The sequence below is a fragment of the Hemitrygon akajei genome, unplaced genomic scaffold (genome assembly GCF_048418815.1).
Source record: "Hemitrygon akajei unplaced genomic scaffold, sHemAka1.3 Scf000060, whole genome shotgun sequence".
In the NCBI taxonomy this organism is placed as follows: domain Eukaryota; kingdom Metazoa; phylum Chordata; class Chondrichthyes; order Myliobatiformes; family Dasyatidae; genus Hemitrygon; species Hemitrygon akajei.
In genome coordinates this window covers 1,303,851-1,330,899 of record NW_027331946.1, presented here as the reverse complement: position 1 = coordinate 1,330,899, position 27,049 = coordinate 1,303,851, and the positions used below count along the sequence as shown (strand labels likewise).

Here is a 27,049-nt window from a genome sequence, read left to right as displayed (position 1 = left end):
CAATCAAAAATCTCTACCCTGGATCCAGTCCTATCCTTCTCCAAATTGTATTGAAGCTAATGGCATTTTGATCACTGGGCCCGAAGTGCTCCCCAACACATACCTCCATCACTTGACCTATTTCGTTTCCTAACGAAACACCTTCACTCAGAAGGTGGTGAGAGTGTGGAACGAGCTAGCAGCGCAAGTGGTACAAGCGGTTAAGAGAAGTCTGGATAGGTACATGAATGATAAGGGTATAGAGCGCCATGGCCCAGTGCAGGTCAATGGGAATAGGCAGTTTCAGTAGCCCAGCATGGAATAGATGGACCAAAGGGCCTGTTTCTGTGCTGTACTTTGCTATGACTATGACAAGTCAGCCACTTATTGTTTGGGAGCTCAGGTGGAGATCAGACCAGCTGTGGTTAGCAGGTTTCCCTCACTCAAGTCCGGCAGTGAACCCAGATGGCCCAATTTACAATCTCACAGTTTCATATTCATCCTGAATTAACGACTTGTGAGGATTTTGACTGACGGCCCTGATAAGATGAAAAAATTAGTTTTGGACTGAACGCCTGTTCAACAGTCCAGATATGCAGCATCTGCTCTTATATCGCATTGATAAATACAGCAGGTGTGAGAGGAAAAGGTAACGCTGAACCTATAGGTCCCAGTGCTCCCCATCTTAACAGCTGAAACCAGATCTGCTGGAGACAAGTCAGAGATCAAAGTCTCCATTGCCATGTGGAACTCCTGGAACGCGCTGGAGATTAATATCGATCACTATTCCCTCTGATACCAGCAGTTCATTGACAGTACACTAGATACACGCACTGTGATGGTCCAGTCCTAAATCTACATTCTGGTTCACGGTCCGGTCCACGGACTCCGGACGCCGGGTCCTCCGACTGTCCCTCGTTTCGGATTGGACTCAAGCATTTGCACCTGATGCTCATCTTGTTGGCTGGGAATAAAAGCTGGCTCTGGGATTGAGGGTAGTTGGGGGGTTTTCCTGTCAGTCTCTGCTTGGTGTAACCCACTGGTGGAAGGCGAGTTCTTTCAGTGAGTTATGGATTTGACTGTTCTGTAGCCCGCTGAGTTTACCGGCCACCTCGAGTCTTGAAGCCACCTCAGACCAAGTTTCCTTCCTTTCCTTTACATCTGTCGGGTAAGTCAGGCAGTTTGCCGTTGCCCTGCGGTTGGTTCTGTGCCTTCCTGTTCCTTGTCTCCGTCGGGTTGTCCCGCGGCCGGCCCAGGAGGCTAGCTCCAAGAACCCAAGACTTTAGCCTCGAGCTACCCAAGCCGCCAAGCACTCCAAGTCCTCCAGGAAACCCAAGTCTCCAAGAACTCCAGGAACCCACGTACGCAAGCCTCCAAGCACTCCAGGTCTCCAGAGAACACAAGGCTCTAGCCTGGAGCTACCCAAGCCTCCAAGCACTCCAAGTCCTCCAGGAACCCAATTTCCGTCGGAATCAATAAAGTATGTCTGTCTCCAAGAACTTCGGGAACCCAAGTACCCAAGGTCTCCAAGAACTCCGGAAACCCAAGTACCCAAGGTCTCCAAGAACTCCGGAAACCCAAGTAACCAAGGTCTCCAAGTCTCCATGGACATCAGGAACACACGTATCCAAGATTCCCAAGAACCCAGGACTGTAGCCTCGTTCTACTCAAGCCTCCAAGAACCCCAAGCCTCCAGGATCTCCACGAACTCCAGGATCTCCACGAAAGCAAGGAACCCCACGAGCTTCACGAACGCCATGAACTGCGGCCTGTCCCGTCCCTTAGCTTTGTCCCACCCTGTTCCTCGTACTTCAGTGTCAACATTTGGGTCCCGTCTCAATGCTCCCCCTTATGACACTCACCTCATTTTCTTCTCTACTGAAATGTCCCTCCTTTGTCAACATCCAACCGAGTCTTTCAACCTTTTCTTCAATCGCTTGTTTGAGTCTGTCCCTGTAGAACTTTGTCAGTTGGTACAGTTGATACTCGCCCCCCTCTGCCAGGAGGTCAGAGATTGTAAACTCTGGCTCTGCGAATATAAAAAGAGAATGTAGTCACAGACTCAAATGTCGCTTGTCTCCACCGCTCTCACACAACTCAACAAACCAGTCATGTCTTGAACCTCAGTTTTCACCTGCTTTCAGCTGGAAACACATATTTTGCCCTAATCTCCAACATTGGCCTTAAAACAGACCCATCAATGCGCTGGGCCAGTCGTTACCAGAAGGACCACATTCACTAGAAACCTTTCTCTCCCACCGTCCCACCCACTCACCAATTTCAGTGTAAGAGGAGCAATAAATGTTGGGACTGTCAATGATAGTCATTTCCCAGAGATACTCTCTCCATCCTGGCGAATACATTTCCCATAACTCATATTCTGGAAATACTCTCTTATCCGGATAGCTGCATTTCCTCCGATACACATCCTGGGAATCATCAGAGCAGGGAATACATTTCCTGTAGTGGGGTAACGGGTGCCCACTACACCTCATGCACCACACCCACACATTTCCGCTCTCTGACCAACCCTCCAACAAAGAAACACATTTACCCGCCTTCCTACCTCATTCTGTGAATAAATCGCCCTCATATTTCACTCACCCGCTCCTTGTGGGGGAGTTGATAATTCCATGTTCAATGAGCTTCCGAGCTGACAGGCAGTCGCCTCACTTGTGCCGGTTCCAGGGTCCTGCTCAGTGTCTCTGACGTCACTGTCTCTGGGCAAAATTTGCTTCACTTCCGCTGTGGCCGGACTACATTCCATTGGGACATTGCTCTCAATCTGACCCTGCTTTGGCACGTTGCTCCCCGTGGCCCGATCATCTTCCCTTAGTGATTTGCCTGGTAAAAACCGCTTGAGTACTTTCCGTGCCTGATTTAATTTCCCACCTGAAGTAAATGATGAATAACAGGTTTAGAGTGACTTATGCTCGAACAAAGATTCACAATGGGTGTCTGCAATGGAGCTGAGACTCCGGCTGACCAGATTTGGAGTGGGACTGTGCTGCTGAATGTGAACCACACTTCCTGCTAGGAGATCATCCCAAAAAGCCGGTGTCTGGACACATCCACTCTCAGAAAAGAACTGGATAGACACAGTAATACTGATAACCGACTACGCATTAGTTGAACACACTGATAACCAGCGGTTATTAATGGAACGGCATCAGGTGAGAGCGGGAATTATCAATGGGGTTATCTCCCACAGACATAAATCTCCCTGGATCACAAACTGTCCAGTCACCTGTGTCACTCACAGACAAGCCACTGGATTACTGATGGACCGATCCTCTAGATCACATGTTCTCCTTTTGCTTTGTCACACACTGTCTTGTCCCCTGGGTTACAGACTGTCCATTGCCTTGATACGAACAACGTCCAGTCCCTGGGTTACAGACTGACCATAACCATAAATCCCATGATGCCTGGTCCCCGAGTCCCATCCCATCTCTTGGATGATGATTGTCAGGTAACAACTGTATAAGTCATTGGCAAAGGGAGAGTCTTGCGTGCATTTTTAGCAGCTAAACTTAAAGTCTCGCTTTTGCAGTCGCTAATCTATAGGATGGATGTGATTCAGACGGAAAAAGTGTCGGGGAGATTGACAAGTACGTTTCTGGATGGGGCTGTTTGGTTTTTGTGTTAAATGGTTTGGCTGGGACAGTTTGCCCTGGATCATGGGAGCTTGAATGGTAACCTTACACATTTAATGAACAAATATAAAAATGCATGATTTAAAATGAATGGCAGTGATGTAAATAAATGATACTCGGAATTGGATTTCTGTTAAAAGATTATGACATTTTTGATGTGATGATTGACGCCAAATATGTTTTTGTATAAGTAAGAGGGGTAGGCATAATAAGCTGTAGCTTCAGCTGACACCCTTTCGGTCAGTTTTAAAGAATATCTACATGTTCTTGTTTTTTTATTATTATTTAATTTTGTCTTATCAAATCATCGTTGAAAATGATGTTTTCTGTTATGTTGTTACTGACCGAAATACAATTTCATTCATTCTTTCATGCGTTCATTCGTACAAAAGGGACTGAAGAAGCATTTTTTTTCCTCGGAGCGGGTGATGAGTATAAATTACGTGCAACCAGAGGAGACTGTAACACAAATAAAATTACAAAGTTGAGAAGATGTGGGCAGGAAAAAGAATAGAAGAAGTCTGCAAGGGAAATTTGGGAAAAGCTGCTGGGAAATCGGGCAAGCTCAGAGACAATCAGAACAGCATGAATTAGCTGGGCCGAAGGACCCGTTTCCAGGCTGTAATCTCTCTTTCATTCCACCTGGAATCACAGAGTTGAGCACAATCACAGTGCCTGCAGGAGACAGAGACAGTTGGTCACTGGTTATACCGGGTCTCCCATCAGAGATACTGGGTATTTAAATTCAGGTAGCACATCATGTCAAGAGGGAAATAGAGAGAAATCATGTTCACCTTTTGGCCACAGACCGGACATGGATTGGTGGATGAAAAACAGAAACAGGTTTATTATCACCGGCATGTGACATGAAATTTGTTAACTTAGCAGCTGTTCAATGCAACACATAATCTAGCAGAGAAAAATAATAAATAATAATAATAGAAAACAAACAAGTAAACCAATTACGTATATTGAATATATTTTTAAAAGCGTGCAAAAATAGAAAGACTGTATATTAAAAATGTGAGTTAGTGTCCAAAGATTGGATGTCCATTTAGGGATCAGATGACAGAGGGGACGAATCTGTTCCTGAATTGCTGAGTTTGTACTTTCAGGCTTCTGTACCTGATTTCTGATGGTAACAGTGAGAAAAAGGCATGCCCTGGGCGCTGGAGGTCCTTAATAATGGACGCTAACTTTTTGAGACACCGCTCCCTGAAGATGTCCTGGGCACTTTGTAGGCTTCTCTCGGTCCTGTGCAGTTGCCCCTCTATAACAGACAGTGATGCACCGTAGCAGACCACAAGATAATCCAAAATGAAGTATCTCCTGATCCTCAGCCATTTCCAAGGCTGACAATGTTGTCGGCTCGGCTACAGAAAACAGAGTTCGGTAAATTCCCTTCATCTACTTTGCGCATCGAGGGGGGAGTTGATAGCTACCCTGCCAAAACGTGAAATGTTGTATCATCACACAATTCCTGAAATCCCGGAAATGCTCCAATCACCTGCGTCTGAATTTTATAAATGAAAGTTGGAGATGTCTTTCACCTCTAAACAGGCCCTGATGTGCAACAAACCCTGAACCTGGACTTTTACGAAACAAACAACACCGCTGTCTCATTCCTGTTTGTGATTCACTCTCAACCTGCTGATTCAGGGTCTCCGGCTCCTTTCACTCAGGTGAAGCTTTGCATGGTGAGCGGCGTCATTCGACCATTACTGGTGTCAGGTCCCTGAGCTGGAACTGTTGGATTGATCGATTACACAAAGCCGCTTTACCAGTGGGATCAACGACACAGCTTGATGAAACTTTTCTCTGCCCTGTTAGCGCCTGTGTAAGTTTCTTCATCTGAACTACTGTGCACCAACAGGGCAGAAGTTTAATTATAAAGATCCCAGTGAACATACCTGTAGCCATTCTGATTCTGACTGACGATTGTTGATTGTCGGCATCTTGTTTACACTTTGGTTGCGATGCAGGACAGCCCCACCTGCTGGTGCTGCTCTGAATTACATAACACGCATACAGTGGGAGAGAGCAGGATTACTTTGCAAATGTGACAGTACTGTCATCCTCTGTATAAGAGCAGCAGTGTGCTTAGGGACCAAACATCAACTCCCACACCATGTCTGGATGTCGGTCCGGTGATACCTGGCGCATCCTACTGATAGTGTCTCAGAGCAACAGAGCGCAGATACAGACCCTTCAGCCCATCGAGACAATGCTGACCACAGTGTACACTTAGATGGTGCTAATTTCCTGTGTTGGACCCATTTCCCTCCAGGCCTCTTCATTCCATATTCACATCCCAACTGCTTCTGGAATTATACAATCGTGCCTGCCTCACCCACTTCCTCTGGCTGCTCCCTCCACATCATCACCAAACTCTGCATGAAACCGTTGCTGCTCGTGTTGGTTTTGCAATCTATATACCACTCCTCTGCCCATTTAGATCCCCTATAAGCAACGACAGTCTTCACCGTGAGTACCATCTATTCATTTTGCGTCATCCACGAACTGACCAGTCAAGCCTTGTGCACCTGCATTCACTTCATTGCTATCAACTAACAAATATCAAATGTTACTTGTAGCTTTGCGGTACAACACTACTTACGCGCCTCCATTCTGATGAGAAACCTTCAACCATCACTCTTTGCTTGCTACCTTCAAGGCAATTTTTGAATCCATCTAACTTTCTTTCTCTGTACCGCATGGTACCTTATCTTCCAGACCAAGCTGTCATGAGGCATCTTGCCAAAGGCTTTACTAGAATTCAATGTACAACATCCACTTCCCCACCCTCATTGATAATCATCTTGAAAAACCTTAAAAAGTATTGTTGAAGACAACTTTCCATGCACCATGCCATGGTGATTCCTGATCAGTCTCTGTCGATACAAATGTTAGGAGATATTCTGTGTGTGACTGGTCCATACTGTGGAAAATTATCTCCCGCACCTGCCCTTCCGTTTTCTCCACTCACCATCAAAAAGCCAAAATGGCAACCCGTAGTAAGATTATGCTTCTCCAGTTGCTCAAGATTCCTATCCCCATGTATCCACTCCAAGGGTTTGCCCACCCCCGATGTAACACTCACTGGTCTATCATCCCCAGGATTTAAACCCATTGGGTTTATTGAATTACATAACAACATTTGACAGCCTCCAATCATGTGTTACTACCCCTGTGGCCAGAGAGGATGCAATGTTCATTGTCAATGCCCCGTATTCACCACTCACTTTCTGTAGTAACATGGTGTTTATTGGTAGATTGAACAACATCACTTTCTTAGCAGAATGGCAATATTATGCTATCATCACAATCACTGTCCATCTCATTGGTAACTCTGAAACAAAGCATTCATTAAGCACCTCACCTATCACTGCATCGTCCAGGCATGTTTCCACCTTTGCTCCTGAGTATCCTACCCTGAAGTTATTCCTCCTCCACTTCTTCACCCACATGTAGAACGCCTTGGGCTTTCCTTCATCCTACTTCCCAAGAACTTCTCAAGTTCCTTTTGATTTCTAAGTCGCTTCTTAAGTTCTTTCCAGGGTACCATATAATTCTCTAGAACCTCGCTTGAATGTTGCTTACTCTACCTAAATAATGCTTCCTTTTCCCTCCTGCTTAAATGTTCTCATCTCTTGTGAACCACGGTTCGTTTATATAAACATTCTTTCACTGTGTGTGGAACAAATCTACCCCGAACCGCATTCAAGTGTTCCTGAAACAAACTTCAGAGCTCCATCTTGCATTTCCCTTTGGGAATGTTTTTCCAATTTACACCCCCAAGATGCTTCGAATACCATTGTAACTATCCATCCACTGATTAAATTCTGCCTCATATCGTTTGCTACTGTCCTTGTCCATGACCATGATAAAAGTTGGGGTGTTGTGGTCTCTATCTCAAAAAGGTCACCCATCGCGATATCTGTCACCTGACCAGCTTCATTGCCTCAAACTAGATACAGTATGGCAACTCCTCCAGTTAGCCCATCCACATACTACGTCAGAATCCTTCCTGGAAGCACAATGCATTCTGCCCCATTGACACATTTTGGAACAAGGAGGTGGGATCAACATCAGGAAAGTTGAGATCAATAATGATAATAACCTTGTTGTTTTTGCACCTTTCCCAAAACTGCCAAGTTATCTGCTCTCATTATCCTAGTGACTTTGGGGGAGGCCTATAGAATACTTCCAGAATGATAGCCCCCTTCCCTTTTCTGATTTCCACCTACATTGATGTCCTCTGTTTATGTAACTGTCATATGATTCCTAATTAGTAAAGACAATTCTCCGCCTTTCACCCCTCCCCCCCATATGTATTATGAAACAACGAAAACCTGGAGCATCAAACACCAATCCTGCCCTTGTAACAGTCCAGTCTGTGTAATGGTGATAACATTTACCATCCATGTTCAAAGTTACTCGTATTCTTAATACATATCCTATTGAATTAAAGACATTTCCAACTGACTACATGATGCCCTGTCCACAACCGATCCTTCCACAGTCTCTGTGAACTTCGCATCTACCTTTATATCAACTCTTCTATTATCTGACCAAACATTCTGGTTCCCATCCCGCAACGACTGAGTTTAAACTAACCCCGGCAGCTCCAGCAGTCCTGGCAGCAGGGACATTTATTCATCTCAAGTACAGATATAACCCATGCCTTTGGTACAGAGCCAAATGGGAACATAACTTCATTATAAAACCTAAATATGCTTAATCGCAGGTTCGTAGGTTCTGACAATTTATTAGTAGAAAAGCACTTGATGGCGACAGGGTATACAAATGTAAATTATAGGTTACCATTTGCTCGTTAAGACTGAAATGTGGTGCTGGGACATTTGGCTTCAAGAGGGTTTGCGGAGGCTTGTGCGACAACATACTCGAGGGCAAGTATATCGTTGCAGCTTGCAATAGACAGAGGAGTCAATGACATGTTGCTGTAGTTCACTGTAATTCCACATTTCTGCAATCACTAGAGCAGGAGAAAACTGCGGCCTCTTATAAAGGGAGGAAATTCTCAACGCATTTTGAGAATATTGTGACGTAACACAGCCAAGCAAGGAAACAGCAGAACAGATAAGAGTTTGAAATGAGCAAACAATATGAGGGAATGTGCGTGGCTTCCCAGAGTAATTAGCAAATCTGCAGTGAGTGCAACTGGGTCTGACAGCCACATACTGGTATTCCTAGGCTGATTCAGTCCCACTCCAGCTATTTCCTACCTTCCCTGGTATGGAAATGTAATACCAAAAGGACCAGTGTTTGGGTAAATAAGAGTCACCAAACTCTCTCCTGACTGAATCAATGGAGACGCCAAGTCAGATGGGTCCTCTCCATTTGGTGCTCTCCGTCTTCGGGCTGGTTCATTGTTGCTGTTCCCTCGTCTTCAGTTGTGATTTTCTTCCTGTCGTGGGCTTTTCTTCCAATAAATCTCGCAGGTCAGGTCTACCTTTAACCAAAGAGATAATGAAGCATGTTACTCATACAAATTAGAACAAAGAATTAAACTTACTGGAACTTGAACTCATAAATAATGATGTGAGTGAAGAAATCACTAACTGACCATCACACTTTCCAAAGCCTGACATGGGTTACAAAGAAACACACACAAAATTGCTGCAGGAAGTCGTCAGACCAGGCAGCATCTGTATGTCGACTCTACTCTCTTCCATAGATGCTGCCTGGCCTGCTGATTTCCTCCAGCATTTTGTGTGTGTTGCTTGGCAGCATCTGAAGATTTTCTCTTGTTTGTGATGGGACACAAAGAACTCATTACTCAGTCATGGTATAAGATACAAATCATAATGCATAGGAGTAGAATTAGGTGATTCGGTCATTCTAGTCTGCTCCAAAATCAATCATGGAGGATTCTTTTTTTTCCAACACCGTATTCTTGCTTCCCTGCTATAGCACGCAACCTATTTAGCAATCCAGAACATGAATATACCCAACGACAGCCTCCACCACCCTCTGTGGCATCAAATTCCACAGATCAACCAACATTTGGCTAAAGTAATTGCTCTCATCTCAGTTTTAAAGTGAAGCTTCTTTATTCTGAGGCGGCACTCTCAGATCCCAGACTCTCCGTCTAATCAAGACACCCTCTCCATTCTCACTGCAACCAAACTTCCTGTCATTCAGTCGGTGTAAATAATCACCCCTGTCCTAACCCGCCAACCATCTGAACTCCACTGAACACAGGCCCAGGGCCATCAAATGCTCCGCATGCATAATGCTTATCATTCCTCGGATTATTCTTTGAACCTTGTTATCAACAACTGTACTGAATGCATTTCCAGGCTAAAAATACAGGACAATTGGTACCAGGATAATGTTCTGGGAAAAGCTGTGTGGTTTCTTCGCTCTTCTATCAACTGACACAAAACGAGCGCTGGTGCGCTGATCCATTCGCAGGAGATTTAAAATGTTCCAGGTGAATGTAATAAAGAGAAACGGGAATCACAAGAAACGCTCAGCAGGTAAGGAACAGCTGTGCGGAGAGGAAGAAAGTTAACGATTTGGTTTCCTAATCTTTCGTCAGAATGGAATCATCCAGGTTTTAGTAGAAAATCTCGGGTTGTTCTCCGTGGAATGGTGTGGACTGAGGGAAGATCTGATAGAGGTTTATAAGATTATGAAAGACATGGAGCATCGTTTCGCTATTTTGAAATGTCTAATACCAGAGGACATGCAATGAAAGTGTGAGGGAGTAGTTACAAAAGAAATGTGAGGGTAAGTTGTTCTACTCAGAGAGGTGTGGATGCCTGGAATGCGCTGTCTGTTATGGTGGGGGAAGCAAATACATCGGAGGCTTTTAAGAGACGTTTAGATAGGCACATGGGTCTGAGGAAGATTGAGAGAATATGGACATTGTGTAGGTAGGAATCATTAGTTTTTTTAGGAGTGTTGATTTACTTTTCAGCTGGTCTGGCGCACCATTGTGGCCATGTTCTGTTCTATCTTCAGCAACCTGAGTTTCAGTTTGACTCCCACTGGCAGATAGACATGTGACAGTGAGGGGGAAAATCCAAATGTGAATTGAATTCTGAAACCCCGGTCTATTTCTACTGGTGCAAACACAAAACAGCTTCCAAAGGAACTTCAGAACCAAACAGAAATACTCGCTCAACATCTCATAAATCCGGACAACTTGATTCACTGATTCATTTTATCTTGGATCAAAACATGTGTGGTATCCCAGGATCCAACCTCAGAGGGTCACAGCCTACACCCAGAGCCTCGCACATCTTTTCCACATCTCACACTGAGAGATTCACGCTACAAATATCCAGCCCCCGGAGACGTCTGCTCCATTGCGGAAGGAGGAACATCCAGCCGCTTCTGTAAAAGCACCAACCCAGACCGAAGCCCAGACACTGACAGTTCCACATTCCTGGAGCCCGCATCCCAAGATTATATCTCAAGCACCAACTCTCCCAGGGCTCTTTGCTGCCGGTAATATGCGGCAGTGTCTCAGCTAATCCCAGTTCAAAAATTTACACTCCCACACCAACCCGTGACAGAACTGGAGCCTGATGATCTTTTGTCTAGACGGGGATTAGCCGGGAAACATGGGCAATGGGTCACAAAGAGGGTGCTAATACATTTCAACGTCCCCACAGTTACATTGAACACAGTGGTTCATTATTTTATTGTTGAGTGCGGTGCAGCCCAGTCAATTAGCAACCACATTACCCGTCGTGTAAATGGAACAAAATGTTTTCAATATAAAATTGAAAATATACCACTGGAAGCTCAGTACAGGAGATTTTTTTTTTCTTTCGCTGCAGAAACGATTGACTGACTGCAAGATGTTTGACACCCAGAACAAAATTGCATAAATTCAAACCCTACAATCTTCTTCATTCCATCCCGGACAGTAAATACTGAAAACATCCTCGTATCTGAGGCCACTCTCTCCCCGCTGAGAGTCAGCAACCAGAGAGCGATAAACACGTTCAACACTCTCTGTAGTTCTGGTGAGTTGTTGCCCTGGTGACGGAGGAAGTGGCTCGCAAAGATAACCGAGCTGTGAAATAAAAAACTCAGTGTGACACGTTCTCGGCTTCATTGTGACAAAGATGAACTGAACATTCAGCCATTTTGTAACGGTGATACTAAAATTCCAGTGGTTGTTTTTACCCTTTCGAGGTGCATTCAGTAAATCTCATGGTAGTTACAGCTCTATAGAGCTCTCAGCAGTGCAGACGCTGGTCCAGAATTAAAACACATTGTTGGATACGACCCGTCTGCAACAAATGTCGATTATGTGTAGAAGTTTCAATTGAGATTCACAGAGCCCTTGGAGCACAAACACAGGACTGTTAGCCCATCCACCCCGTGCCATGTTCGGTGTGGTCCCATCCCCCCTGCACTCAGACCGCAGCCCTCTATACCTCCCTCATCCATGTAGCTACCCAAACTTCTCTCAAATACTACAAGTGAACCTGCATCTCTTACTTCAGTTGGGAGCTGGTTCCGCCTTCCCACCACCCTCTGAGTGAAGTAGTTCCCCCTCACATTCCCCTTAAATGTGTCACTTTTTGCCCTAATTCCATGACCTTATCCAACCTTAGGGGAAAATACCTACCTGCATTCACCCTATTTATACCATCATAGATTTCCATATCTCTAACAGGGGTTCCCAACCTGGGGTCCATGAACTGTTCCTTTAATTGTAGGGGCAAATGGCATAGAGAAGCTGAGACCCTGCTAGGATACCCCATGATTCCCCTGTATTTCAGGTAATCAAATTTTAACCTGTTCAACCTATCACTGAAATTATTTCCTGAAATATCAGCAATGTCCGTGTAATTTTCCGTGCACTCTTTCACGCTTATCCATATCTGTCCTCCAAGTACCTGACAGGAACTGCACACAATTCTACATATCTTGGAATCACGGTGAATTACAACTTTAGCATTAATATCCCAGCCCCTCTTCTTAATAGCCTGCGTTATAAAGGTCAATATGCTCTAAACTCTCTTTACGACTCTGGTGCTACTTTAAAGGAATTGTGTATCTGTAACATCCATGCCGGGACAATCAGGCTGAAAACAGTTATTTTCCCTAAGCAATAAGCCTGATCAACAGCTCTACTCACTAACCCACCCTCCACACCCCACCCACTACTAGTTTAACATTTCCTGATAGTTCTAGACACTCCTGTGCCTAAAGTAATTTAATGAACAGACAATCAATATCAGTCTCCATATGTCCAGTCTCTCCTGTGCCTAACGTCACTTTATGGACATATAATCAATGTTTTTTGAGCTATCATCCTGTATGTATTGTGTTTTGTTTATCATTGTGGTCCCTATCATTTTGTTTTTTTTTTCTGTCCTGCTTCGGACACAGAGTAACAATTATTTTGTTCTCCTATACTGGAATGACATTACACAATCTTGAATCTTGAACCCTGGGAAAAATACAATGACCAACCACATTATCTGTACTCCCTCTTGATTTTATAAACTCCTACAGTGTCAGCTCCATTCTCCTCTGGAATTAAGATCCAGCTTGGCCAACCTCTTCCCATGAGCCGGCACTATAGTCCAGGCAGCATCTTCAGCAATCTCGTCTGCACACTCTCCAGACTGATAATATCTTTCCTACAGTAGGGAGAACACAAATGTACATAACACTTCGTGTATCCGCACCAAAAAAATTATATGACTACAATATAATGCCCATAATCGAGAACTCAATTCCCTAACTGATGAAGGTCAGCATGATTAAAGCCTTCTTTTTTACCCTCTATACTTGCCCGTCCACTTTCAGTGAACTGTGCTGTTGTACACCCAGGTCGTTCTGTTTCACAACACCCGATGCTCTCCCATTCACTATACCAGTTCCACCCAGTTTGACTGTCCAAAATGCACCATCTCTCACTTGTCCAAGTTGAAAACCATTTGGCATTTCTCAGCCCATCTCCATAGCTGACCAAGATGTCTTTGAAATTCATTGTCACCTGTTGCCTTATAAGCCAGTCTCCCGAATTTAGCCTCCCTGTATCCACATGACTGTGTCGCCACCCACAGCTCTAATCTGCTAATTAAGTTTGTCGACGACACCACATAGATTGGCCTCCTCTCAAGCAATGACGAGGTGGCCTACAGGGAAGAGGTCATCTCTCTGACACAGTGGTGGCAAAGTAACAACCTTTCCCTCAACGTCGCAAAAACGAAGGAGCTGGTTGTAGATTACAGGAGGAATGGAGACGGGCTAACCCCTATTGACATTAATGGATCTGGGGTTGAGAGGGTGAACAGCTTTACGTTCCTCGGCATCCACATCACCGAGGATCTCACGTGGTCTGTTCACACCAGCTGTGCGGTGAAAAAGGCACAAAAACACGTCTTTCACCTCAGACGGTTGAGGACGTTCGGTATCGGCCCCCAAATCCTAAGAACTTTCTACAGGGGCATAACTGAGAGCATCCTGACTGGCTGCATCACTACCTGGTATGGAAACTTTACTTCCCTCAATCGCAGGACTCTGCAGTGAGTGGTTCGGACAGCCCGGCGTATCTGTAGTTGTGAACCTCCCATGATTCAGGACATTTACAAGGACAGGTGTGTAAAAAGGGCCCGAAGGATCATTGGGGACCAGAATAACCTCAACCACAATCTATTCCAGCTGTTACCATCCGGGAAACGGTACGCAGCATAAAAGCCAGGACCAACAGGCTCCGGAACCGCTTCTTCCACCAGGCCATCAGACTAGTTAACTCACGCTCAATTGCGTGTACTCTATATTATATGGACTGTTCAATATATTATAAATTATTATAAATTACTTACATTGCACATTTTGACCGAGACGTAACGTAAAAAAAATTATTCCACATGTATGTGAAGGATTTAAGAAATCAATTCAATTTATTTCAATTCAAACTTGCTCACCGTGCCATGTACATTCATATACAAATTAATGGCATGAATTAATTACAGAGGTCTCGACACTGACACACACATCCCACTCGTCACAGGGCTCCATTCGCTAAAACCATCTTTAATCATCTCCCTGTTTCTTGTTCTCGAGCCCGGTGTGAATCCACCTCGCCAGCTCCCGGTGAATCCCACGTGACCGAACCTTCCCGATCAGCTGACATGTGGGATCTTGTTACAGACTTTACCAAAGTTCAGATGAACAACATCACTGCCCAACTTCACCCAGCTCCCTAGTTCATTCTTAAATAATCTCCAAAATACTTGACAGATATGATATCCTATTGGACAGTGTAGACGGTGATCTTCCGATAACCAATGTCCAACATCCTGGGATTTCAGCTTCACTGCAGGCTGAGAAAATTCCGATCCCAGCTGTCGAATTACCAACCTGGGCTGAAGCCCGTATACTGCCAGTTCCATATCCTCAGAGTCACCGGCCCAATATCATCACCCATACAAAGAAGCCTTTGTGCCGGCAATTTGCCGTGGTGTTCCTGCCATTTCCGATTCGCAGACTAAGATGGAATTGGAACCTAATGACCCTCTGCCGGGGCCGGTGCTCAGGCCGGTTCCCCAGTCTGTATAGAGGATGCGGATACACTTCAGCCTGACCCCAGCAGCGAAACCGAGCACATTTGATCACTATCTTCCTGCTGTGTGGGATCTTGCCCTGCACAGCTGGCTGCCATGTTTCTTGCTATGTCGCAGGAACAAAATGTAAAATTATAAAGTAGAAAATGCTGGGAACTCAGTACATCAGACTACATCTCTGAAAGGACAAATGGTGGAAGACCCAGTTCCAGAACTGAGACTGTCCAAGATGCTGCCCATCTGCTGAGCGTTTCCAGTATTTTCTGCTCTTCACTTTAAATTTCCTGCAACTGTAGTGTTTCTGCCTCTTCATTTTAATGCACAGATAGTAACTGATTGCTACCCTAGACTGTAAATACCACCGCACCCCAACAAGTTTGCTAGTTCTCAGTTCATTCTGACCCTGGTTTAATACATACCATACAGTCAATGCTCACAGCATCCTTTCCTCCCACTATCATTCTGTTACATTAGCCCCTGAGGCCACTGTCTCTACCCTGCAACACTTGCTGCAGCTCTGACGGGCTGTTACCCTGGAAACAGAGGAAATGGCTCACCGAAAATAACCGAAACAGGAAATAACAAGCTCAACATCAGATGCTATGAGTTCCATTTTGATGAAGATTAACACTGCAGCCATTTCGTAACGGTTAAACTAAATTTGAAATAGCTGCTTTTACCCGGCCACGTGTTGTGTTCAATTACACCTCTGGTATTTCTAGCTAGCGACAAACCAATTTTGGAAAAGATGCAAAAGAAAACTTCACAATGAAGGCAAAGTTTGAAAGAGAGATTGTTGAAATATATCATTGTAGCAATGGGGTACAGGCTGGACAGAGGTTGAACAAGCTGGTTGATATATATCATTGAGGTGGTGGGATACAGACTGGACAGAGGTTGAACAAGATGATTTATATATATCATTGAGGTTGTGGGATACAGGCTGGACAGAGGTTGAACAAGATGGTTGATATATATCATTGAGGTGGTGGGATATAGGCTGGACAGAGGTTGAACAATATGGTTGATATATATCATTGAGGTGATGGGATACAGGCTGGACAGAGGTTGAACAAGATGGTTGATATACATTATTGAGGAGGTGGGATACAGGCTGGACAGAGGTTGAACAAGATGGTAGATATATATCATTGAGGTGGTGGGATACAGGCTGGACAGAGGTTGAACAAGATGGTTGATATATATCACTGAGGTAGAGGCATATGGACTGGACAGAGGTTAAACAAGATGGTTGATATATATCATTGAGGTGGTGGGATACAGGCTGGACAGAGGTTGAACAAGATGTTTGATATACATTATTGAGTTGGTGGGATACAGACTGGACAGAGGTTGAACAAGATGGTTGATATATATCATTGAGGTGGTGGGATACAGACTGGACAGAGGTTGAACAAGATGATTTATATATATCATTGAGGTTGTGGGATACAGGCTGGACAGAGGTTGAACAAGATGGTTGATATATATCATTGAGGTGGTGGGATATAGGCTGGACAGAGGTTGAACAATATGGTTGATATATATCATTGAGGTGATGGGATACAGGCTGGACAGAGGTTGAACAAGATGGTTGATATACATTATTGAGGAGGTGGGATACAGGCTGGACAGAGGTTGAACAAGATGGTAGATATATATCATTGAGGTGGTGGGATACAGGCTGGACAGAGGTTGAACAAGATGGTTGATATATATCACTGAGGTAGTGGCATACGGACTGGACAGAGGTTAAACAAGATGGTTGATATATATCATTGAGGTGGTGGGATACAAGCTGGACAGAGGTTGAACAAGATGGTTGATATATATCACTGAGGTAGTGGCATACGGACTGGACAGAGGTTAAACAAGATGGTTGATATATATCATTGAGGTGGTGGGATACAGGCTGGAAAGAGGTTGAACAAGATGGTTGATATATATCACTGAGGTAGTGGCATACGGACTGGACAGAGGTTAAACAAGATGGTTGATATATATCATTGAGGTGGTGGGATACAGGCTGGACAGAGGTTGAACAAGATGGTTGATATATATCACTGAGGTAGTGGCATACGGACTGGACAGAGGTTAAACAAGATGGTTGATATATATCATTGAGGTGGTGGGATACAGGCTGGACAGAGGTTGAACAAGATGGTTGATATATATCACTGAGGTAGTGGCATACGGACTGGACAGAGGTTAAACAAGATGGTTGATATATATCATTGAGGTGGTGGGACAGAGGCTGAACAGAGTTTGAACAAGATGGGCAGGGGATGAGCAGATGGAGCCAGATGGGAGAATGGGATGAAGGGCGATCTCTGATGGTCCTCCCGCAATACACAGTTCCTGAAATAATAGTACACACTAGAAGATAACGGATTCCAATATAACAAAACCAGAACAAACAATAAGAACTTTGGTATGTGCCCTTTTCCACTCTACACACTTTACCAATACACCGCAGAAAGTATCCCATCCCGATACTTCACATCTTCGTACGGCTACTGCTCTTCCTTTAACTGCATGAAATAGCGGAGAACTGTGGACACAGCTGAGTACATCATAGAAACTAACCTCCCCTCCATGGACTCTGTCTATACTTCCCACTGCCTCAGTAAAGCAGCCAACTTAATGAAAGATACCCACGACCCTGAACATTCTCACTTCTCACCCTCCCAACGGGGCGAAGATAAAATAAAACAGAAACATGCCTGCGGGCTCAAGGACGGTGTCCATTCTGCGGTTAGAAGCGAACAGCGTGATGAGTGGACTCCTGACCTCACAGTCTAAATCGATGTGACCTTGCACCACATATCTACCTGCACTGCACTTTCTCTGTAACCAGAATGATTTGTTTTACCTCAATGTACTGCTGCAATGTATTGATCTGTGTGGAGAATACCGGAGACACGATTTTCACTTTACCTCTGTACAAAATAAAGATTCCCGATTTCAATCGTGTGGAAATATTAGACAGCCTGAGTTGCTCCTTTGGAAATTCCGGAGGGAGTGTACACATTTCCGAGAAACCCAGATAAATGAACAAGACTCAATTCTCGCATTAATAGGGCCAGATACCGGGAAACACTGTCAGCATTTCGGCAAGTTGTAGCAATGGAAAGAAGATGGAAATAAACTTCCCAGTCCCCCGAGAGGACGTGAGAGATCTGGATCTCACTGTCCTGTCTGAACGGGGAAAGATGAAACTACTCATACACGTGGAGCAGTGTTCCGAGGGGGGGATTACTCTGTTTAACCCTCGAGTCTGCAAGAACACAACAGGCCGAAAGGCCGCTTCCAGTGTGCTTGAAATATGTAAAACAATTATCGACCCCAGGCGTCGATCCAGGTGAAGTTTGGATCCGATACCGGGCAGGGTGATGGAGGTAAAGTTCACCGGGTACATCTTAATGGATGGGTTCAGTCTCGGCATCACCACCTCATCCCGCTCCTCGTACCAGAACACCAGGGGCTGAGCGGCGGCTCATCTCAAGCGGTTCGGTGTGAAGGTCCCATAACTCGGACCGACCACAACAGGTTGTATCGGGGAAGTGTTACGAGGCCGACAGTTCGAGGAAGTTGACGGAACTCTCTGCCCGACATGTGGTAACCCCGCCCCGGAATCGGCTTCAGTACTCACCGATAGGAAATTGTCGGTCGCGTTCACCCCTAGTGTCCGGCCTCAATACTGACCGATGAGAACTTGATCAATTTGTCCCGCAGACAACTATCGGTCCACCCTCTCCCCACCGATGATCCGCTTCAACAGAGAACGGAAAGAAAACCCCCGCCCATCTGGAGACTGTGAGAGCGGGGGCGGGGCCTCGGAAGCGAAAACCTCAGATGCTACTGATCTGCGTTTGGAATGAGAGCGAGAAACTTGTCGAGCGGAGGGTCTGCCGTCTGAACCGGTGATTCAGCTCCTCGCCCCACACACACTGCCCGATCCACCTGCCGCATTTTACACATTATTTCATATTTACACCAGCTACATTTTTTATTTTTCCCTCGATACCTTTGGCGTCCCCATCGCTCCACCTCTCGGATCTCAGAGTTACTTGTTCGATTCCCATCCCGGTCCGATACTCAATGCCTACCCGACTTGTGCAGGTTTCATTGAAATCTCTTCTGTGTTTATAAATACTAATAATATTCACATTCCTCCGGCCTCACTGGACAGGAACTCTGAAACATCAAGTGAGAAGCAGCAGGAAGTGGCCATTCAGCCTTTCTAGCCGTCAAGAAGATGGTGGCTGCTCTCCCATCTCAGCCATGTTTCTGCCCGATCCTCATTTCCTCGATCCCTTCGGTCTCCACACAACTGCCGGCCTCTGTTTTACGTGAAGACGATCAATGAGTCTTCATCGTCCTGCAGGAATCAGTCTGGTGAATCTCTAAAACAAACACTCTCTATCTTCTTATAATCCTCCATGGAATTAAATTCTATTTCTGCTGCCCCGTGTTGCCCCAACCATTCACCTCCCATCCCTGTCACTCTTTCCACCTTCCCATCTCCCCCTCACCTGGATCCACCTCTCACTCCCCAGCTCTTGCCCGATCCCCACCCCTCACCTCAAATAACACACTCAAAGTGACATTTTCTGAATTTCATTAATGCAAAGATGAAATGAACATTCAGCCATTTTGTGATGGTGATCCTAAAATTCCACTGGTTGTATTTACCCTGTCGAAGTGCATTCAGCAAATCTCATGGTAGTTCCAGCTCTACAGAACTCTCGGCACTGCAGACGCTGGTCCAAAATAAAAACACATTGTTGGATAACACCTGTCGGCAACAAATGTCGAAAATGTGTCGAACGATCAAATTAAATTCACAGAGCCCTGAGAGCGCAGACATAGGCCTATTAGCCCATCCAGTCCGTGTCATGTTCGGTGTGGTCCCATCCCCCTGCACGCAGACCATAGCCCTCTATACCTCCCTCATCCATTTACCTACCCAATCATCTCTCAAATACTACAATTGAACCTTCATCTCTTACTTCCACCTCAGAAACCCTTTAAATGTGTCACATTCTCAATTAAATTCACGATCTTACCCAACCTGAGTGGAAAATGCCTACCTGCATTCATCCTTTTAATACCATCATAGATTTCTATGTTTCTAGCGGGGCTTGGAACCTAGGATCCATGGACCCTTTCTTTAATTGTAGGGGCAATGGCGTAGAAAAGTTGGAAACCTGCTCGGATACCCCCTCATTCCCCTGTATTCCAGGTAATCAAGTCCTAACCTGTTCAACCTATCACTATAATTATTTCCTGAAACACCAGCAATGTCCGCGGAATTTTCCCTGCACACTTTCACTCATCGATATCTTTCCTCGCAGTTCGGACCAGAGCTGCACACAATTCTGCGTATTTTGGAATCATTGTGACTTTTACACCTTTAGTATTAATATCCCGACCCTTCTTCCTAATGGACAATATGCCCAAAAATCTCTTTACGACTCTTTACGACAAAGAAATTGTGGATCTGTTACATCCACGCCAGGACAAGCAGTCTCAAAACGGTTATTTTCCACAAGCAGTAAGCCTGATCAACACCTCTACTCACTAACCACACCCTCCACACCCCACCCAGTACTAGTTTAACATTCCCTGACAGCTCTAGACAATCCTGTGCCTAACGTCACTTTATGGACAGACAATTGTGCAATATTGCAAAGGAAGAATGGCTGAATCAAAAATGCAATGAAGTTGAAGGTCATATTAACAACAGCAAAGAAATGCACAGGAAAATTAAGGAAATTACAGCAATTTAGAAAACCTCTTCTACAGGATGCATAGGATCAGCAGACGGATCCAGCTAAAGTATGTGAGAGTTGAATTCAGTATATAGATCAGCTTTTTGAAGATTAATAGAGGGGAACCCCATAAAATAAACATCCAAATTCTGGCCCACCTATTACCAAAGAAGAACTAAAGCAATGAAAAGCATGAAACAAGGTAATGTCTCTGGACCTGATGAAATTTCAGTGGAAATGATAAAAGCCCCAGAAGATCTGGGCATGGATATTCATTTTGAAGAGTTTAATGGCATATATGAGTCTGGTGTATTGCCTGACGGTCTCTTGAAATCAGTATTTATAATTCTGCCTAAAATTCCTAGAACTATTGACTGCGGAAATTATAGAACAATCAGTCTTATGAGTCACATAATAAAGATTTTGTTGATAATTGTTCTGAGTCGAATTAAAAACAAGTTAAGGCCAGAAACTTCTGAACTGCAATATGGGCTTATGGAGGATAGAGGAACAAGGAACGCCATTGTCATACTACGAATGCTTTCAGAAAGGGCAATTGAGTGTCAAAATGATGTCTTTTTATTTTTTATTGATTTCACTAAAGCATTCGACAAAGTGTAACGTGAAAAACTATTTCAAATTCTCACTTAACTAAACATTGATGGAAGGGACCAGTAACTTATTCAAAATTTATATTCGAATTAAACAGTGGCTGTAAAAATTGATGATAATATAAGCAGTTAGACTAAAATTCAAAGGGGAGTTAGAGATGCGTTGCCTCACCGGAATTATTTAATATCTATACTGACATGATTCTCAGAGAAATAGAAGACCTAGATGGGATAAAAATTGGAGGTATTTACATCAACAATATAAGATATGTAAGTGATACCACCCTAATAGCAAGTGCTGCAGAAAGCTTACAAATCCTCCTAGACAAAGTGTACAAACAAGTGCAGACTTTGGTCTAACCATCAACGGTAAAAAAAACACATATATGGAAATATAAAAAGGGCAGGATACTCCCAACTGCCAATTGTCCATCGGTAACCAAGAGATTGAACAAAAGATCGGCTTTAATTACCATGGTAGCTTTATATCACTAGATGCTAGAAGTAAAGTAGAAATAAAAAGAAGAATTGCCATTGCCAAAACCAACGTCCAAAAAATGAATAAAATCACAAAATGCTGGCAGAACTCAGCAGGCCAGACAGCATCTACGGGAGGAGGTAGTGACGACGTTTCGGGCCGAAACCCTTCATCATTCTACCTCCTCCCATAGATGCTGTCTGGCCTGCTGAGTTCTGCCAGCATTTTGTGTTTTTAATCATTTCCAGCATCTGCAGATTCACTCGTGTTTCCAAAAAATGAAACCCATTTTTACCGACAGACACATTTCTATGACAACAAGGCTTAGGCTACTGAAATGTTACATCTGGTCAATCTTGCTGTGTGCTTCCGAAACATGGACTGTAACACCTGAACTCCAAAAAAACTTAGAAGCAACAGAAATGTGTTTTTTTTTAGAAGAATGCTGAAAATATCATACAGAGATAGGCTAACTAATGATACGGTACTCCAACGTGCACATGCAAAAAGATCTTTAATGAGAACATTAAATGAGAGGAAGCTTAAATTCCTGGACCATGTCATCAGAAAGGGAGAAATAGAATGCCTTACATTGCAAGGCCCTATGCCTGGGAAACGCGGAAGAGGAAGACAAAGAAGAAAATATATGGACACTGCGAAAGAACTAGCAGATCTAAGTGTGCGAGATGTCATTGACACTGTGAGGGATCGGTGGATGTGCAGAGCCATAATCGCCCAAGCGTGTAACGCGCAAGGCACATGCAGAAGAAGTATCAATGTCAGTCTCATATGTCCGGACACTCCTGTGATTAACCTCACTTTATGGACAGACAATCAATCGTTTTAAACTATCATACTTTATGTATTGTGTTTTGTTTATTATTGTGGTCTCGTTCATTATTTTTTTTTCTGTCTTGCTTTGGATCCAGAGTATGAATTATTTTGTTCTCTTTTACACGTGTACTGGAATGACATCAAACATTTTTGAATCTTGTATCCTGGGGGAAATGCCACGACCAACCTCATTATTTATATTCCATCTTGATTTCATGAACTCCTACAATGTCACCCTCATTCTCATCTGGACTAAAGATCCAGCTCAACCAAATGCTTCCTATGACTCGGCCCTCTAGTCCAGGCAACATCTTCAGCAATCTCTTCTGCACCCTCTCCAGCTTGATAATATATTTACTACAGTAGGGTGAACACAACGGGACATAATACTCTGTGTAGCCATGTACATTCAGATACAAATCAATGGCATGAATAGTAAATTACAGAGATCTCAACACTGACACTCACATCCCACTCGTCACAGGCCTCCATTCGTTAGAACCATCTTCAATCATCTCCCTCTGCTTCTTGTTCTCGAGCCCGGTTTGAATCCACCTCGCCAGCTCCCCGTGAATCCCACGTGACCGAACCTTCCCGATCAGCTACCATGCAGGATCTTATTACAGACTTTACCAAAGTTCAGATGAACAACATCACTGCCCAACTTCACCTAACGCCCTAGTTCATTCTTAAATAATCTCCAAAATACTTGACAGATATGATATCCTATTGGACAGTGTAGACGGTGATGTCCCCATAACCAATGCCCAACCGCCCGGGATTTCATCTTCACTGCAGACTGAGAAAATTCCGATCCCAGCTGCAGAATTACCAACCTGGACTGTAGCCCGTATAGTGCCAATTCCATATCATCAGGGTCACCAGCCCAAAATTATCACCAATACAAAGACGCCTTGGTGCCGGCAATTTGCCGTGAAGTTCCTGCCATTTCCGATTCACAAACTAAGGTGGAATTGGAACCTAATGACCCTCTGCCGGGGCCGATGGTCAGGCTGGTTCCCCGGTCTGTATAGAGAACGCGGGTACACTTCAGCCTGACTCCAGCTGCTAAACCGAGCACATTTGATCTCTATGTCATCGCTGTGTGGGATCTTGCACAGCAGAGCGGGCTGCCATGTTTCCTGCAGTGTAGCAGGAACAAAATGTAAAATTATAAAGTAGAAAATGCTGGGAGCTCAGTACATCAACTACGTCTCTGAAAGGACAAATGGTCGAAGACCCAGTTCCAGAACTGAGTCTGTCCAAGATGCTGCCGATCTGCTGAGCGTTTCCAGTATTTTCCCTTCCTTACTTTAAATTTCCTGCAACTGTAGTATTTTCTCCCTCTTCATTTTAATGCACAGATAGCAACTGATTGCCACCCTGAACTGTAAATGCCACCCCACCCCAAACAATTTGTTAGTTCTGAGTTTATTCTGACCCTGGTGTAACACATCCCACACAGTCAATGCTCACAGCATCCTTTCCTCCCACTATCACTCTGTTACATTTGCTCCCGAGGCCACTGTCTCTACCCTGAGAGGCGGTGACCACAGAGCGATAAAAAAATGCGCAACTCTTCTAGCAGCTCTGGTGGGCCGTTACCCTGGAAACAGAGGAAGTGGCTCACCGAAAATAACCGAAAAGGGAAATAACAAACTCAACATCAGATGCTATGAGTTCCATCATGACAAAGATTAACACTGCAGCCATTTTGTAACAGTGAAGCTAAAATTGAAATGGTTGCTTTTACCCTGCCACGTGTTGTGTCCAACTAAACCTCTGGTATTCCTAGCGAACAATAACTAACTAACTAAATAAATAAATAACTAAACAAACAAACAGACAGGCACACAAATAAATAAATAAATAAATAAACAGAAAGGTGCAATACTAAAATCATAATGAAGACAAAGTTTAGAAGAGAGATTGCTGAAATATATCACTGAGGGATTGGGATACAGGCTGGACAAACATTGAGCAAGCAGGTTGATATATATATTATTGAGCTGGTGGCATACAGGCAGGACAGAGATGGAACTAGCAGGTTGATATATATCATTGAGATAGTGGGATACCGGCTAGGCAGAGGTAGAACAAGATGGTTGATGTATATCATTGAGCTGGTGGGATACAGGCTGGACAAACATTGAGGAAGGCTTTATATATATATAATTGAGCTGGTGGCATACAGGCAGGACAGAGATTGAACAAGATGGTTGTGATATATCATTGAGGTGGTGGGATACAGATTGGACAGAGGTGGAACAGGATGGTTGATATATATAATTGAGGTGGTGGGATACAGGCTGGACAGAGGTTGAACAAGATGGTTGATATATATCATTGAGTTGATGGGATGCAGACTGGACAGAGATTGAAAAAGATGGTTGATATATATCATTGAGGTGGTGGGATACAGGCAGGACAGAGATTGAACAAGAAGGTTGATATATATCATTGAGGTGGTGGGATACAGGCTGGACAGAGGTGGAACAAGATGGTTGATATATATAATTGAGGTGGTGGGATACAGGCTGGACAGAGGTTGAACAAGATGGTTGATATATATCAAAGAGTTGATGGGATGCAGAATAGACAGAGGTTGAAGAAGAAGGTTGATATATATCATTGAGGTGGTGGGATACAGGCTGGACAGAGGTGGAACAAGATGGTTGATATATATAATTGAGGTGGTGGGATACAGGCTGGACAGTGGTTGAACAAGATGGTTGATATATAGCATTGAGGTGGTGGGATACAGACTGGACAGAGGATGAACAAGATGGTTGATATATATCATTGAGGTGGTGGGATACAGGCTGGGCAGAGGTTGAACAGGATGAGCAGGAATGAGATGATGGAACCAGGTAGTAGTCCGGTAATACAATGATACTGAAATAGTAATACACATTACTAGACAACAAATTCCAATATAACAAAGCCAGAACAAACAATAAGAGCTTTGATTTTTGTCCTTTTCAGCTTTACACACTTTATCAATGCACCGCAGAAAGTATCCTATCCCGATACTTCACATCTTCATACGGCTACTGCTCTTCCTGTAACTGAATGTAATATCGGAGAAACGTGGACACAGCTGAGTACATCATAGAAACCAACCTCCCCTCCATGGACTCTGTCTGCACTTCCCACTGACTCAGTAAAGCAGCCTACATAATGAAAGATCCCCACAACCCTGACCATTCCCATTCCCACTTCTCACCCTCCCATCGGGTCGAAGTTAAAATAGAACAGAAACATGCCAGCGGGCTCAAGGACGGTGTCCATTCTGCTGTTAGAAGCGAACAGCGTGATGAGTGGACTCCTGATCTCACAGTCTAAATCGATGTGACCTTGCACCACATATCGACCTGCACTGCACTTTCTCTGTAACCAGAATGATTTGTTTTACCTCAATGTACTGCTGCAATGTATTGATCTGTGTGGAGAATACCGGAGACACGATTTTCACTTTACCTCTGTACAAAATAAAGATTCTCCATTTCAATCGTGTGGGAATATTAGACAACCTGGGTTGCTCCTTTGGAAATTCTGGGGGGAGTGTACACATTTCCGGGAAACCCAGATAAATGAACAAGACTTAATTCTCGCGTTAATGGGGCCAGATATCGGGAAACACTGTCAGCATTTCGGCAAGTCGAAGCAATGGACAGAAGATGTAAATAAACTTCCCAATCCCCCGAGAGGACGTGAGAGATCTGGATCTCACTGTCCTGTCTGAAAGGGGAAAGATGAAACTTCTCATACACGTGGAGCAGTGTCCCGAGGGTGCGATTGCTTAATTTATCCCTCTGTCTGCAAGAACACAACAGGCCGAACGGCCGCTTCCAGTGTGCTGGAAATATGCAAAACAATTATCGACCCCAGGCGTCGATCCAGGTGGAGTTTGGATCCGATACCGGGCCGGGTGATGGAGGTAAAGTTCCCGAGGTACATCTTAATGGATGGGTTCAGTCTCGGCATCACCACCTCATCCCGCTCCTGGGACCAGAACACCGGGCACTGAGCGGCAGCTCATCTCAGTCGGTTCGGTGTGAAGGTCCCACAACCCAGACCGACCACGACAGGTTGTGTCCAGGAAGAGGGACGAGGCCGTCAGTTCGAGGAAGTTAACGGGACTCTCTGC

The 27,049-nt window shown here is 44.4% G+C and overlaps 1 protein-coding gene across 7 annotated transcripts in view; it reads right to left on the bottom strand.

Annotated features, from left to right (window-relative positions):
• Window positions 1-27,049, bottom strand: part of LOC140721725 (NACHT, LRR and PYD domains-containing protein 3-like) — a 77,610-nt gene that overhangs the window by 30,350 nt on the left and 20,211 nt on the right. For 2 of the 7 annotated variants that reach the window (XM_073036515.1, XM_073036514.1), the window contains exons 2-4: window positions 8,882-9,108; window positions 2,584-2,871; window positions 1,842-2,008 (exon numbers count right to left, since the gene is read on the bottom strand). In XM_073036515.1, coding sequence (XP_072892616.1) covers window positions 1,842-2,008; window positions 2,584-2,746 — 330 coding nt within the window. In that variant the 5' untranslated portion in view covers window positions 2,747-2,871; window positions 8,882-9,108. The other 5 variants (XM_073036520.1, XM_073036516.1, XM_073036517.1 and 2 more) reach the window with 5 other exon arrangements.